General features: G+C 34.9%; 1 protein-coding gene across 3 annotated transcripts in view; it reads left to right on the top strand.

The window, feature by feature from the left end:
- The window catches only part of PHF8 (PHD finger protein 8), a 113,676-nt gene that overhangs the window by 77,165 nt on the left and 20,318 nt on the right, over positions 1–16,193 (top strand). For all 3 annotated transcript variants that reach the window (XM_012756847.3, XM_012756852.3, XM_012756853.3), the window contains one exon: positions 11,084–11,179. In XM_012756847.3, the coding sequence (XP_012612301.1) occupies positions 11,084–11,179 (96 nt within the window). The remainder of the gene's footprint in view (positions 1–11,083; positions 11,180–16,193) is intronic.

Below are 16,193 nucleotides of genomic sequence, written 5' to 3'. Positions count from 1 at the left end.
CTAGAGTGCTGTGGCATCAGCTTAGCTCACAGCAACCTCAAACTCCTGGGCTCAGGCAATCCTTCTGTCTCAGCCTCCCGAGTAGCTAGGACTATAGGCACGTGCCACCATGCCTGGCTAATTGTTTATATATATTTTTAGTTGGCCAATTAATTTGTTTCTATTTATAGTAGAGATGGGGTCTCGCTCTTGCTCAGGCTGGTTTCAAGCTCCTTACCTTGAGTTATCCACCCACTCTTGGCTTCCCAGAGTGCTAGGATTACAGGTGTGAGACACCGCGCCCGGCCTCAGTGTAATCTTTTCAAACCTTTGGTTTCATTTTCTATTATTTTCTCTGGCAACTTCATTAATTTCTCCTATTCAAATTTATTTTTGGCCTGCTTGCTGTGGGTTTGTTTTGCTCTTTTTCTAGTTTTGAAAGTAGAAGTTTAGATTTTTGATTTGAAACTTTTTCAATTTTTTTTGTAATTTTTAATTCACATTTTATTTTTATTTTATTTTATTTTTTTAAATTTTTTTTTATTTCACATTTTAAAAATTGCTATAGTTGCACATTTTTAGGGGTACAGGTGATATTTTGATACATGTATACAATATGTAATGATTAAATCAAGATAATTGGAATATTTGTCATCAAACATTTATCTTTGTGTTGGGAACATTACAGTTCTTTTCTAGCTATTTTGAAATATACAATAAATTATTCTTAACTGTAATTTCCTTACTATACTTTCAAATACTAGAACTTATTCTTTCTCTCTAACTGTAGTTTTGTATCTATTAACGAACTTCTCTTCCTCCCCCCTCTCCTTCCCTTCCCAGTGTCTGGTAACCACCATTCTAGTCTCTACCTCAATGAGATCCACTATTTTAGCCCCCACATATGAGTGAGAACATGTGACATTTATCTTTCTGTGCCTGGGTTATTTCACTTAAGATCACTTCAGTTCCATTCATGTTGCTATAAATAACATTTTTATGTTTGAATGATATTCCATTCTGTATGTATACAACATCATTTTCTTTATTCATTCATCTGTTGATGGATACTTAGTTTGATTCCATATGTTCGTTATTGTGAATAGTGCTGCAATAAACATGGGAGTTTAGACATCTTTTCAATATGCTCATTTCCTTTCTTTTGGATGTATAGCTATCAGTGGGATTGCTGGATCATATGTTAGTTCTATTTTTCGTTTTTTGAGGAACCCCCATACTCTTTTCCATAATGGCTGTACTACTTTATATTCCAACCAACAGTGTTCAAGTGTTCCTTGTTCATTACATCCTCACCAGATTTGTTATTATTATTATTGTTGTTGTTTTTCTTAGAGTTTCGCTGTGTTGCCCAGGCTGGTTTCAAACTCCTGGACTCAAGCAGTCCTCCCACTTTGGTCTCCCAAAGCATCTATTCTGGTCTTTTGCCAGTTTATTTCATGGGATGTTTTGTTTTTTTGCTATCGAGTTACTTGAGTTCCTTGTATGTTCTGGTTATTAATCCTTTGTTGGATGGATAGTTCGTAAATATTTTCTTCCATTCTGTAGGTTGTTTCTTCACTTTGTTTACTTTGCTGTGCAGAAGCTTTTTAGCTTGATGTAATCCCATATGTCTATTTTTGTATTTGTTTCCTGTGCTTTTGAGGTCTTACCCAAAAAATCTTTGCCCAGAAGAATGTCTTTTAGCATTTCTCCAATATTTTCTTCTAGTAGTTTTCATAGTTTAAGGTCTTACACTAAAGTCTTTAATCCATTTTTAGTTGATTTTTACATATGTTGAAAGATGGAAATCTAGTTTCATTCTTCTGTGTATGGATATCCAGTTTTCCCAGAACCATTTTTTAATTAAAGTGTCCTTTCCCCAGTCTTGGTGCCTTTGTTGAAAATGAGTTGACCATAAGTATGTGGATTTTTTTCTTTGTTTGCCATTCTGTTCTATTGATCTATAATATTTGTTTTTATGCTTGTACTATGCTGTTTGGGTTACTATAGTTGTAGGATAATTTAAAATCAGGTAGTGTGATGCCTCCAGCTTTGTTCTTTTTGCTCAGGATTTTTTTTTTTAGCTATTTGGGATCTTTTGTGGTTCCATATACATTTTTGGATTATTTTTCTATTGTGAAGAATGTTGGTATTTTTATAGGGATTGCATTGACTCTATAGATTGCTTTGGGTAGTATAGACATTTTAGCATTATTAATTCTTCCAGTCCATGAGCATGGGATATCATTCTAGTTTTTTGTGTCCTCTGTAATTTCTTTCATCAGTGTTTTATATTTTTCCTTGTAGAGATCTTTCACTTATTTGGTTAAATTTATTCCTAGGTATTTCAATTTTTTTAAAAATAAGGTAGCACTCAGAATGCTTCAGACTGCTTTTTGTTTTAATTTTTTGTAGCTATTATAACATGGAACTACTTTCTTGATTTCTTTTTCAGATTGTTTGCTGTTGGTGTTTATAAATGCTCTTGATTTTTTTTTGAGACAGCCTCTGTCTGTGTTGTCGAAGCTAGTGTGCTGTGGTGTCAGCCTAGCTCACAGCAACCTCATACTCCCGGGCTCAAGCAATCCTCTTGCCTCAGCCTCCCAACGTAGCTGGGACTACAGTCATGGACAACCATGCGCAGCTAAGTTTTCTATTTTTAGTAGGGATAGGGTCGCTCTTGCTCAGGCTGGTCTCGAACTCCTTAACTCAAGGGATCCTCCTGCCTCAGCCTCCCAGAGTGCTAGGATTACAGGCGTGGGCCACTGCGCTCGGCCTGTTTGCTAGCATTTTGTTGAGGTTCTTTGCATCTGTGTTCATCAGGGATATTGGCCTATAGTTATGTTTGCCTTGTTATTGTCTGATTTTGGTATCAGGGTAATACTGGCTTCAAAGAATGAGTTTGGTAGAAGTATTCCCCCTTTTTCCATTTTTTGAAATAGTTTGAGTAGAATTAGTGTTCTTTAAATGTTTGATAGAATTTAGCAGTGAGTCCATCAGGTCCTTTGCTTTTCTTTGATGGAAGATTTTTTTATTACTGCTTCAGTCTTGTTACTCATTATTGGTCTGTTTAAGTTTTGTGTTTCTTCATTCAATTCTGGTAGGTTGTATGTGTCCAGAAATTTATCCATTTCCTGTACGCTTTCCAGTTTGTTAGTGTATAGTTATTCTTAGTAGTCTCTAACAATTCTTTGTATTTTTGTGGTGTTAGTTGCAATGTTTCTTTTTTTTTATGAGACATTTCTAATGTAAACATTTAATGCTAATTTTCCCTCTAAGTGGTGCTTTTGTTGCATCTCCCAATTTCATATGTCACATTTTCATTTTCATTCAATTAAAATATTTTCTCTTTTCCTTTGTGGACCCATGGATTATTTTAAAGTACAGGCAGTCCCAGGGTTACAGACGATGTGACTTATGACATTCCGTAATTATGGACAGGCTCTCAAGGCTCCCCATAAGGATAATTTATAATTAAATAATTAAATAAATAATTTAGCAACTAATTTCTTCTGTGCATGTAAACAAGCCTGTATGGCAGAAACAGTTTTTTGGCACAGCATTTTTACGCCAACAGCTAATTTCATTGTTTATACAGTCATACAGCATCACTTTTAACTTTTTGTCTGATTTTATGAGTCTGTGTTTACCTTTATGATCATGCCTCCAAAGCAAGAGTCCACTGCAAGTCCAGGTGAACCTGCAGCGAAGAGAAAGGTGTTTGCAATGAAAGTGAAAGTAGAAAAAAATCAAGGATTCCGAGAAAGGCCAGATGCTATGATTCGTTAAGAGAGCATTAGGCTTCAGTTGCTTGACTATTGGAACAATTATAAAGGCTAAAGTGAGAATAACAGAACATGTGAAAGGCAGTGCTCTGATGAAAGCATCAATTATTACTAAGCAGCATAGTGCATTAATTATTGAGATGTAAAGGTTATTGATTTGGTTAGAAGGTCAAAATAAATGTAACATTCTTATTAGCCTAGTGTTGATGCAACATTGGATGAGTATTAACCTTTAATATTTTTTTTGAAATTTCTTATATCTAAACTTTTTGTATGAGTTTGTTTTTATGTTCTGTTTGTTTGAATGAAAAGAAAGCACAATAGTTTCTGTACATTATAATTACAGTACAGGGGTATTATTACACTATTACAGTGTATTATTATTACATGTGAGCCATGATAGCATTGTTGTTATTATTACTGTATATGCACTATTTATGAGGGATCCGAGTTACATACAAATCTGACCTAAAGATATTCTCAGGTGTATGTCCCATCTGTAACCAGGGACCACCTGTATGTTTAATTTTCAGGTGTTGACAATATTCCAGTTATCTTTCTGTTATTTATTTCTAGTCTAGTTCGACTATGATCAGAGATTATACTAGGCATGATTTCAGTTTTTAAATTTTATTACGATATGTTTTATTAACTAGGGGGTAGTCTATCATGATAAATTTTCATCATGAACTAGAGAAGAATGAATATTTTTCTATTGTTCAGTTGAATGTGCTTTAAATTTTAATTAGATTAAGTTGGTCAGTGGTACTTTTCTGCATCCTTGCTGATTTTATGTCTACTTGGTTTATTGATTACTGAAAAGAGATGTGTTGAAGTCTCCAAGTATAATTGATGGTTTGTCTATCATCCCTTTCAGTCCCATCAGTTATTGTTTCATCTATGTGGAAGCTCTACTGTTAGGTATATCCATTTTTAAGATTATTGTGTACTGTGAATTCACCCTCTTGTCATTATGTTATATTTCTTTTTATCCCTGGTAATTTTCCTTGGTCTGAAGTTACTTTGATAATATAGTTAGTCCAGCTTTTTAAAATGAGTAGTGGTGTAGGGTATGTCTTTTTCTTATCCTTTAATCTACCTATATGATTACATCCAAGGGGGTTTCTTGTAGACAGCATTGATAATTTGTCTTTTAATTGGTATTTTTAGACCTTTTAATGTAATTGTTGATATGTTTAGATGAAGGTTTACCATTTCATTATTTGTTTTCTCTTTGTTATACTGCCTTTCATTCATCTTTCTCATTTCCTGCTGCTTTTTGGATTATTTGAATAATTTTTAGTATTCCATTTTAATTTACCAATTGAGTTTTTTGTTTACTATTTTTATCTGTATATACCAGTTCTTGAAAACACCATTCTTTTCCCATTAAATGGTTCTGGCACCCTTTTCAAAAATCAGTTAACTATCGATGTATAGATTTCTTTCTGGACTTTCAGTTCTATTCCATTGATGTCTATCCTTATACCAGTACTGTAATGTTTTGATTACTGTAGCTTTGTAGTAAGTTTTTTTAATTTTAATTTTTTAAATTTAATTTTCTTTAGCTAAACTTTTGAAAACCATGTATTAAATTTTAAAATAGGGGAAATATGAGTTCTCCAGCTTTCTTTTTTTTATTTTGAAATTCAAGTAATATCTTTTTTAACACAGTATATCCAAAATATTATCATTATAATATGCAATCAATATAAAATATTAAGGAGATACCTTATATTGTTTTTTTAATTTTAAAATATTAGATATAAGTGTTTTTGTTACATGGATGAATTCAATAATGAAGTCAAGGGTTTTAGTGTGCCCATCACCAGAGGTAGTATACATTGTACTGATAGGTACATTTTTATCCCTTACCCCCATTCTTTGTTTCCAGTGCCCTTTACACCACTATATGACTACATATACCCATCATTTAGCTCTCACTTATTAGTAAGAACATGTTGGTCTTTTTAAAAAATATTGCTATGGATTAAATGTTTGTGTTCCCCCCCAAATTCATATGTTGAAACCTTATTCCCAATGTGATGATATGTGGAGGCAGGGCCTTTGGGAGGTGATTAGTAATCCCAATATTAAGGTGAGATTACTGCCATTATGAAAGATACCCCAGAGAGATTTCTTGCTCCTTCTGACATGTGAGGGACACAGTGAGAAGATGGCTGGCCATCTATGACCAAGAAGCAAGCCCTCATCAGACACTGAACCTGTTGGTACCTTTATCTTGGACTTCTTAGCCTCCAAAACTATGGGAAATAAATTTCTGTTGTTTATGAGCCATCCAGTCTATGGTATTTTTTGTTATAGCAGCCCAAATAGACTAAGACAATTGTTTTGACTATTTGCAATTCCATTCAAATTTTAGGACCAGCTTTTCCATTTTGCAGAAAAGACCATTGGTATTTTGGTAAGGATTCTGTTGAATCTATAGATTGCTTTGGGTAGTATTGCCATCTTTACAATATTAAGTTGTTCACTCTGTGAGCACAGGATGTCTTTCTATTTATTTAGGTTTCCTTTCATTCAACAATGTTTTGTAATTTTTAGTATACACATCTTATGCCTCCTTGGTTAAATTTATTCCTACTTATTTTATTCTGTTTGATAACTATTGTAAATGGAATTGTTATCTTAATTTCCCTTATGGATTATTCATTGCTAATGTATAGAAACAAAACTGGTTTTTGTATGTTGATCATGTATCCTGAAACTTTGCTGAACCTGTTACTAGCTCTAATATGAATTTTTGGTGGGTTCTTCAGGATTTTATATACATAGGAAAAGTTTATCTGTGAATAGAAATAGTTTTTACTTACTTCTTCCTTTCTAATTTGAATGCCTTTTATTTCCTTTTCTTGCCTAATTGCTCTGGCTAGAATTTCCAGCACAATGTTGAATAACAGTGCTGACAGTGAGCACCTTTGTCTTATTCTTGATCTTAGAGAAAAGCTTTCAAGTCTTTCAGTATTGTGATGTTAGCTGTGGGTTTCATAAATGCTCTTTATCATGTTGAGGAAGTGCCCTTCTTTCTGAGTCTTTTTATTTTGAAATGGTATTGGATTTTGTCTCATATTCTTTCTGTGTCAGTTTTCTCATGTTCAACTACCCCTACGTTACTGGGATAGATCCCATTTGGTTGTGGTATATAATTCTTTTAATATACTGCTGAATTTGATTTGCTAGTATTTTCTTGAGGATTTTTGTATCAATATTCATAAGGGATGTGGGTCTGTAATATCCTTTTCTGGATTTGGTATCAGGGTAGTGCTGGCTTATAGAATGAGTTAGGCCGTATTCCCTTCTCTTCTATCTTTTGGAAGAGTTTGAGAAGAATTGGTGTTAATTCTTTAAATGTTTGGTGGAATTCATCAGTGACGCCATCTGGTCCTGGGCCTTTCTTCGTTGGAAGCTTTTTGATTATTGATTTAATCTCTGTACTTGTTATATGTCTGTTGCCATTTTCTATTTTTTATAAGTCAGTTTAAATGTGTTTCTAGGAATTTACCCATTTCATATAGTTTGTCTAATTTGTTGGCATGCAGTTGTTCATAGTATTCTCTTATAATCCTATTTATTTCGATATGGTCTGCAGTAGTGTCCCCACTTTCCTTTTTAGTTGTAAGTATTTATGTCTTCTCTCTCTTCTTATTTGTTAGTCTAGTTAAATACTTGCCAATTTTGTTGCCATTTTCAGAAGTAACTTTGGTTTTGTTGATTCTATTTTTCTCTTCTCTATTTTGTTTAGCTCTCTAATATTTACTATTTCCTTCCTTCTGGTAGCTTTTGGTTTAGTTTGGTCTTTTTTTCTAGTTTCTTAAGGTTTTGTGAAGTTAGGTTATTGATTTGAGATCTTTTACCTTTTTAATGTAGGCATTTATAGCTGTAAATTTCTCTCTGAGCACTGCTTTTGCTTCATCCTATAAGTTTTGGTATATTGTGTTTTGTTTTCATTTATTTCAAAGTTTTTCTAATCACAGTTGTGATTTCTCCTTTAATCAATTGGTTGTTTCCGTGTGCATTGTTTAATTTCTTTCTATTTGTAAATTTATGCTTCTGTTATTGGTTGCTAGTTTTATTTCATTATAGTTGGAGAAGATATCTTATATGATTGTAGTCCTTTAAAACTTACTGCAACTTGTTTTGTGGACTAACATATGGTTCATCCTGGAGAAATGTTTCATGTATACTTGAGAAAAAAGTGTATTCTTCCCCTTTTGGGTGGAGCATTCTATACATGTCTGTTAGGTCTTAGAGTGTTAGGTTTATAGTGTTATAAAACATTCTGTTTTCTTATTTATCTTCTCTCTGCATGTTTTATCCATTATTGAAAGTAGGGTATTGAACTCTCCCAACTATTGTAGAGCTGTCTATTTCTCCCTTCAATTCTGTCAATATTTGTTTCATATATTTTGAGGCTTTTTGGGGTGCTTATATATTTGTATTTGTTATATTCCTTATGGATTGACCATTTTATTAATATGTAATACCTTTCTTTGCCTTCTGTAACAATTTTTGACTGAAAGTCTATTTTGTCATATATTAGTATAGCCCTTCTAACTCTCTTTTTGGTTACTATTTGCATGAAATATCTTTTTACAGCCTTTCATTTTAAACTTAGTTGGTTGTTATGGATCTGATATGTGTTTCTTGTAGACAGTTTACAGTTGGATCATGTTTTTAATGCATTCTGCCAATCTCTGCCTTTTATTTGGTGAATTTAATTTATTTACATTTAAGTGATTACTGATAAGGAAGGACATACTTTGCTATTTTGGGATTTGTTTTCCATATGTCTTACATCTTTTTAGTTCCTCAGTGCTCCATTACTGTTTTCTTTTGTGTTTAATGGATTTTTTTTGGAGTGTACCAATTTGATTCACCCCTCACTTCCTTTGGTATATATTTTTTAGTTATTTTCATAGTGATTACAATTAACACTCTAACTTTATAATGGCCTAGTTTGATTGATACCATGTAGCTTCTGTAGCATGCAAAGACTCTGTTCCTATACAACTCCACCCCCCTCCAGTGTTATATATTTATTACAAATTTCATCTTTATGCATTGTTTTTATTGACATAGGTTTATTGTTTTATGCATTTTTAATCATGTAGGAAACAAAAAATAGGAGTTAGGAGTCATAAATACAATAAAACTGGCGTTTATATTTACCTCTGTAGTTACCTTTATTAGTGTTCTTTATTTATTAGTTTGGCTCAGTTACTCTCTACGTCTTTTCATTTTAGTCTGAAGGACTTTCTTTAGCATATCTTAAAGGGAAGGTGTATATTTCTTTTTTTTTTTGTTTATTCAGGATATTATGGGGTTATAAACATTTTGGTTACATGTAGTCCTGTTTGTCCCACCCAAGCCAGGGCTATAAGCATGTTCCTCCCCCATACAGTGTGTTCCACTTCCATTAGTTGTGGGTTTATCTCCCCACCCCACCCAAACCGGCACCCAGTGAGTATTACTACCATTTGAGCACATTAGTGTTGATCAATTAGTACCAATTTGATGACGAGTACATGTGGTACATTTTTTTCCATCCTCACTTTGAAGGATGGGCTCAATCTCTATCCAGGATAATACAAAAGGTGCTAGATCACCATTGTTTTTTGTAGTTGAGTAGTATTCCATGGTATACATGTACCACATTTTATTAATCCACTCATGTATTGATGGGCACTTGGGTTGTTTCCACATCTTTGCAATTGTGAATTGTGCTGCCATAAACATTTGAGTGCAGATGTCTGTATTATAGAATGTCTTTTTTTTCCTTTGGATAGATGCCTACTAGTGGGATTGCTGGATCAAATGGTATTTCTATTTTTAGCTCTTTGAGGTATCTCCAAGTTGCTTTCCACAGGGGTTGTACTAATTTGCAGACCTACCAGCAGTGTAAGAGTGTTCCAGTCTCTCCACATACACGCTAGCATTTATTGTTTTGGGACATTTTGATAAGGGCCATTCTCACGGGAGTTAGGTGATACCTCATTGTAGTTTTGATTTGCATTTCTCCAGTGATTTGAGATGTTGAGCACTTTTTTGTATGTTTGTTGGCCATTAGTCTGTCTTCTTTTGAAAAGTTTCTGTTCATGTCCTTTGCCTATTTATTGATGGGGCTGTTGCATTTTTTTCTTGTTGATTTTCTTAAGTTTTATATAGGTTTTTGTTATCAGCCCCTTATCAGATGTGTAGAAAGCAAATATTTTCTCCCATTCTGTAGGTCATCTATTTGCTCTAATGATAGTTTCCTTGGCTGTGCAGAAGCTTTTTAATTTGATCAGATCCCATTTGTTTATTTTTGTTGCTGCTCTGATTGCTTTGGGGATCTTCTTCATAAATTCTTTGCCTAGGCCGTTGTCTGAAAGAGTCTTTCTGACATTTTCTTCCAGAATTCTTAAGGTTTCATGCCTTAGGTTTTATCCATTGTGGTTGTTATCCATTCTGGGTTGATTTTTGTGAAAGGTGAGAGGTAGGGATCTAGTTTCAATATTCTGGATGTGGATATACAGTTTTGCCAGTACCACTTATTGAACAGAGATTCTTTTTCCCCAGTGTATATTTTTGCCTGCTTTGTCGAAGATTAGGTGACAATATGAGAATGATTTTATATCTGGGACCTCCATCATATTTCATCTCTGTTCTTGTGTCAGTACCATGCTGTTTTGGTTACTATAGCATTGAACAAGAGCCAGCACATTTTTATGGTAAAAACTCTTAACAAAATAGACATAGATGGGACATTCCCTGAAATTACTAAGGCCATCTATGATACATTGACAGCCATTATCATACCAAATGGGGAAAATCTGAAAGCATTCCTGCTTAGAACAGAAACTAGACAAGGTTGCCCACTATCTTCACTTCTATTCAACATAATGCTGGAAGTCCTTGCCAGAGCAGTCAGACAAGAGAGGAGAATTAAGGGTATCCAAATGGGGGCAGAAAAGGTCAAACTCTCACTCTTTGCTGATGATATGTTATTATATCTAGAAAATCCTGAGGATTCAAACCAAGAGACTCCTGGAATTGATAAATGAATTCAGTAAAGTCTAAATGGATATTGGGTGAATGAATCAAAATTAGCTGAATCGGGGAGAAGGACATTTGCAGCAAGGGTGCAAAGTAGAAAAGCATGAAATGTATGTGTCACATTCAGGGGCTCTTAACAGTTGAATATGGATTAAGTAAAGGGTATACTTGTAAGTGAGTGGTAGGAGCAAAAGTAGCTATCATTCTGTCTTCACCTCTTTGGATGAAATCTCAGTTTACCCTGCTTTCCCTTCTCCCTGCAGTCTACCCTTCCCTGGAGTCTGATGATGATGACCCTGCTTTGAAATCTCGACCAAAGAAAAAGAAGAATTCAGATGATGCTCCATGGAGTCCTAAAGGTGATCCAATATTCTGTTCCTTAAACTTTGTAAAGGTGGTCAGAGGAAAAAATAGGCTGGGGATAGGAGGGATATTTAGTATCAGAAGACCTGACTTAGTCATTCATTTCTTATTCAGCAAATATTTGTCGAGTGTTTGCTGTGTGCCATGCACCATGTTAGGTGCTGGAGCCAAAATGATGAATAAGACACAGTTTATGTAATGAGTCCAACCTAGCTAGAGGTAATGGAGTGTGTTGCTTTTGATGTTATATGGCTTGAGGTGAAAGGAAGAAGTCCTTGAACAGATGTCAGCAAGCATCCTAAGGCTTCTGTGAACATTTTGATGGCATCATCCCAGCCCTCTAGTAATTATGTTTTCAAGGAGGGACATTCTGCTGACTATGTTTAGCTATACAAGGCCCAAGACTCAACCGAGAGGCCATCTCTAAAGATGGCTATTGAGTGAACATGGAATTTAAAGGATGATAAAAGAATTTTCTTCATTTCTTTGGCTGTATGGTTTTCATGTTGAGGGCGCATCAAGTTAGCTTTTGCTGCTTGACAAACTACCCAAAACTTAGTGGCTTAAAACAACAATTGATCATTTCTCATGATTCCGTAGGTTGGCTGAGCTATTCTTCTAGTCTTGGCCAACTTGACAAGAGCTGGATGGTCTCAAAAGATCTAGGACCTAACTTAGATCACTAGGGCTTCTCTCCACATGGTCTTTCATCCACCAGAAGGGCAGCCCAGGCTTTTTCACAAGGTGGGAGATGGGTTTCTAACAGCAAGAGAGGATAAGCCTCAGTGTGCAAGTACTTTTCAAGTCTTTGCTTGTGTTGTATTTGCTATATCAAAGCAAATTACACGGTCAAGCCTTGATTCCTTAGTCCGCGGCTCCAACCTTTTTAGCACCAGGGACTGGTTTCATGGAAGACAATTTTTTCCATGGATCTGTGGGAGTGTGGGGAGGATGAAGAGCAATAGGGAGCAGTTGTAGATACAGATGAAGCTTTGCTTGCATGCCTGATGCTCACCTCCTGCTGTGTGGCCTGGTTCCTAACAGGCCACAGACTGGTACTGGTCCAGGGGTTGGGGACCACAGCCATATGTGGAAACAAAAATTGTACCTCTTGAGAGGAGAGCTGCAAGGTCACATTGCAAATGTCATGCATACAAGGAGATGTGAGCAAACTGAGGGCCATTACTGCAACAGTCTGCTGTAGAGGGCACTGGGGTCTCAGTAAGTGTGGTTCACCAGCAGATAAAGAGCCTGCTGTTCCCACACAGCCCTATTTAGCCTTTCTGGTGTTTGCTTGAGGTTCAGGGAGTAGGGGAGCAGGACGTTCCTAAGAAGTGTTCTCTTAGTCAGTCAACAAATGTTTGAATTTTAAAAAATATTCAGGCCTATTTTCTGGCTTTATTTTATCCTATAGTTTCTAGCTTTATTTTCTCCTGTCAAAGTTTTCTGATTAACATAGTAGAAAATTTGGAAAATACTTAAAATAGAGGGAATTATAAAGAAGAAACCACCCATGATTCTGCCACCCAGAAGCAACCACTGTTAACATTTTGTCATATTTCCTTCTAGTTTTTTTTTTCTATACTTCTTTTTCTTTTTGTGGTTGGAATCACACTGTATACAATCATATACCCTACTTTAAAATTTTTTGGGCCTTTTAATCAAAGTAGTATATGTAGCAAATCAAATAGTATGGAAGAATTTAGGATGAAAAGGGATCTTGTTATGTCCCTACTTTCCCCACTTTTGATCCCTTGCCTGAGAGGCAGCCTCATAGTTTTCATTTCCTGGTAGATACCTCAAAAACTCAAGATAATAGAGTTTATACCACTATTTCTTGATTTATAAACTCTATTTCTCCTTTCATCAACTTCTGTCAATCTCTCTTGATTACTGACTTTGTAAGATGTGATATTAGTGCCCCTATTCTTTTTTTCTTCCTTCAGCCTTCTTTGAACCATACTTTTTTGTTTATGCTATCAAGGATGTTAACTTATACATCATTCTGTGATTAATACTCTACTTTGACTAGAAGTTGACTGTAAGAATTGAAACCAATAAATATATCTGGTCTTTTTGCCTTAATATTATCTCATAAGCATGATCCTATGCTGTTATTTATTTTTTTCCATATAAAGGTACTTTATTTTACAAGCAACATAGTAAAATCTAAAATTTCTCTGACCTACTAACATAATACATATTTTAAATAGTTTTATTACCTTGGTCTTCATTGAAGATTGTAGAAAGGTGCAAGCGATTGTTAGTGGCCACCTTTTGTTTTAACAGTTTAAAGAGGCATGTGGATTTGTATCCATTTAATGATACCTATAACCAAATAAATCCTGCCCAAAGTCACCTGTAATTCTTCTTCCTATCAAGAGTGCTGAATATGGAAAGAAGTAAAAGATTTCTGATAATGCTGACCAGAGGATGTCTTTGGAAAGTTATTCTAAATAGCTTCATTTTTTGGCTGATAAATTAAATGGAAATGATAACATATTGATATCCTTTAGGAATATTTATATAACCCTTATAGAGACACTGATTTGGTTTTGAATATTTAAATTATTATATGTGCACAATAGAATTTCAGATTATAAAATACAATTAGAGCACAAGCTTTTAAATGATCAGCTGTTGTCTTTTATATTTATAAGTAATAATAGATCTTGCACCATCACTTACGTATGGTCCTTGATAACTGACCTTTTTACTGATTTCCATTTACACATTAGGTTTTACACACTAGTATTGAGCTCCATCCAAGGCAAAGCATTACTGAGGGTGGTCATTTGGTGGAGAATACAACTAAAACACAGAAATAACGGCTTACTTGTTACTGACATTCTTCTTTTTTTTATTTCAGCATATTATGGGGGTACAAATTTTAAGGTTTCAAATAATGCCCTTTCCCCCCTCCCCCCATAAGTCTGAGTTTTCAGAGTGACTGTTATTTATTTTTTTAATGGCTACAAAATATCTATTCCATGGATATACCTAATTTTTCTAACATCTCCTTTAATGTGAGAGATTTAGGCTATTGCCAGGTTTTCACAGTTATTGATAACATTTGGGACGAACATCTTTATATGTAAATGTTTGTATTCTGATTATTTGCTTAGGGTATGGATTCCACACGAAAACCAAAGGATATGAGAGTATACAGTGAAAAGTCTCCATCCCACCCCTGTTCCACAGTATTCTAATTCCCCACCTGGAGTCAACCAATGTTATCACTTTCTTATTTATCATTTCAGAGATAGTTTATGCATATACAAGCAAATATATATACTTTCCTTCCACCTGTTTTTTGTTTGTTTGTTTGTTTTACTCAATTGGAAACATACTTTATACACTGTTATGTGCTTTGCCTTTCTTAATAATGCATCTTGGAGATTGTTTACGTGCCCACAAGCAGTGCATGAGAGTGCTTGTTTTCTACACCATTGCCAACACACTTTGTTAATATGAATGTTTTAAAAGCTCTTGATACATATTGCCAAAGTGTTTTCCAGAAAGGTTGTACCAATTTACACTTCCTCCAGCCATGTATGAGTGCTTGTTTATGAAATCCTTGAGAGTATTGAACATATCAGTTAGGAATAGTGTTTGCCTATGAGTAATAGGAACCTCTTGAGCATCCTTAGTAAGTGCTTATTTCCTCAGGGTCACAAGATGGCTACCTCACCTCCAGCATTGGGGGTCTGGGGTACAGTCAGGAAGAACAGAAAAGCAAAAGGAAAAAGGAACAGGCCTTGAGTACCCTCTCTCCCCAGGAGTTTTAAGTTCCACTTTTTAAAAATATCTCTTTGGTTACAGTTGTGTCACATGGCCAAGACTATAGGTCAGAGAGGCCAGGATGTGTAGTTTTTATCTAGGTGTATATTGCTGTCCCACAAAATCAGGGATTTTGTTAGTAAGCAAGCAGGAAAGGGAGAATACATGTTTGAGATTGGGAAGTCTCTACCATAAGTTTTTGATCTTTGGTAATTCACAGGCAAACAACAGCGTGTCATTGATTTCATTTGCATTTATTTGATTAAGCATTTTTAATATATTTGTATTAGCATTAGAATTTCTTCTTTTGTGTATTTTTTGTCCTTTGTCCATTTATCCATGTGGACCTTCAAGCTTTTCAAATTGCCCTTTTTATGTAGTGAGGGAATAGTCATCTTTTGTTTCATATACACACAGACATATATAATATATGTTATATTAATATATATAATTTGCTCATGGTACTTTACCTCATTCTACCTGAAAAATCTGAATATTTCTATATCAAATGTTGATCTTTTCTATTGTTTCCTTATTCAAAGAATAGATAATTAACACCCTTGTATTTTTTTAAGCATGATTTTTTAAAAAACATCTAATGTTTTAATCTATCTAGAATTATTTAGCATATGGTGTTGTCAGAGGGTCCAAATTGGTTCCTCCCCCCAGATAGGTAACTATTGATGCTAGAATCGTATTTCCACAAAGCTGAATTGCTTTCTTTGCTGAATCTACTGACTCATATATACCATAGGCTGTTTGAGAAACATCTGACTTGTACCATGAATCTTCTGTTTGTTCTTGTGCTGGTATCTCACTTATTCAGTGCCTATTTGTTATTTAAAAATCCCCAAACTTTAAAAAAGTGACTTTTAGCCCAGGCACAGTGGTTGACATCTGTAATCCCATCACTCTGGGAAGCCAAGATGAGAGGATAACTTGTAACCAGGAGTTTGAGACCAGCCTAGGCAACATAGCAAGATCTCATCTCTACAAAAAATTTAAAAATTAGCCAGCATGGTGATACATGCCTCTCGTCCTAGATATTGGGAGGCTGAGGCAGGAGGATCACTTGAACCCAGGAGTTCAAGGCTGCAGTGAGCTATGATGACACCACTGCACTACAGCCTGGGCAACAGAGTGAGACCTTGTCTCAAAGAAAAAAAGGGGGACTTTTCATTAACTAACAATGAAAAAATACTCCATTAATATGAAGAAGAATATCTAACT

This window comes from Microcebus murinus, chromosome X (genome assembly GCF_040939455.1).
Source record: "Microcebus murinus isolate Inina chromosome X, M.murinus_Inina_mat1.0, whole genome shotgun sequence".
In the NCBI taxonomy this organism is placed as follows: Eukaryota; Metazoa; Chordata; class Mammalia; order Primates; family Cheirogaleidae; genus Microcebus; species Microcebus murinus.
This window is presented reverse-complemented; position numbering and strand designations above follow the sequence as displayed.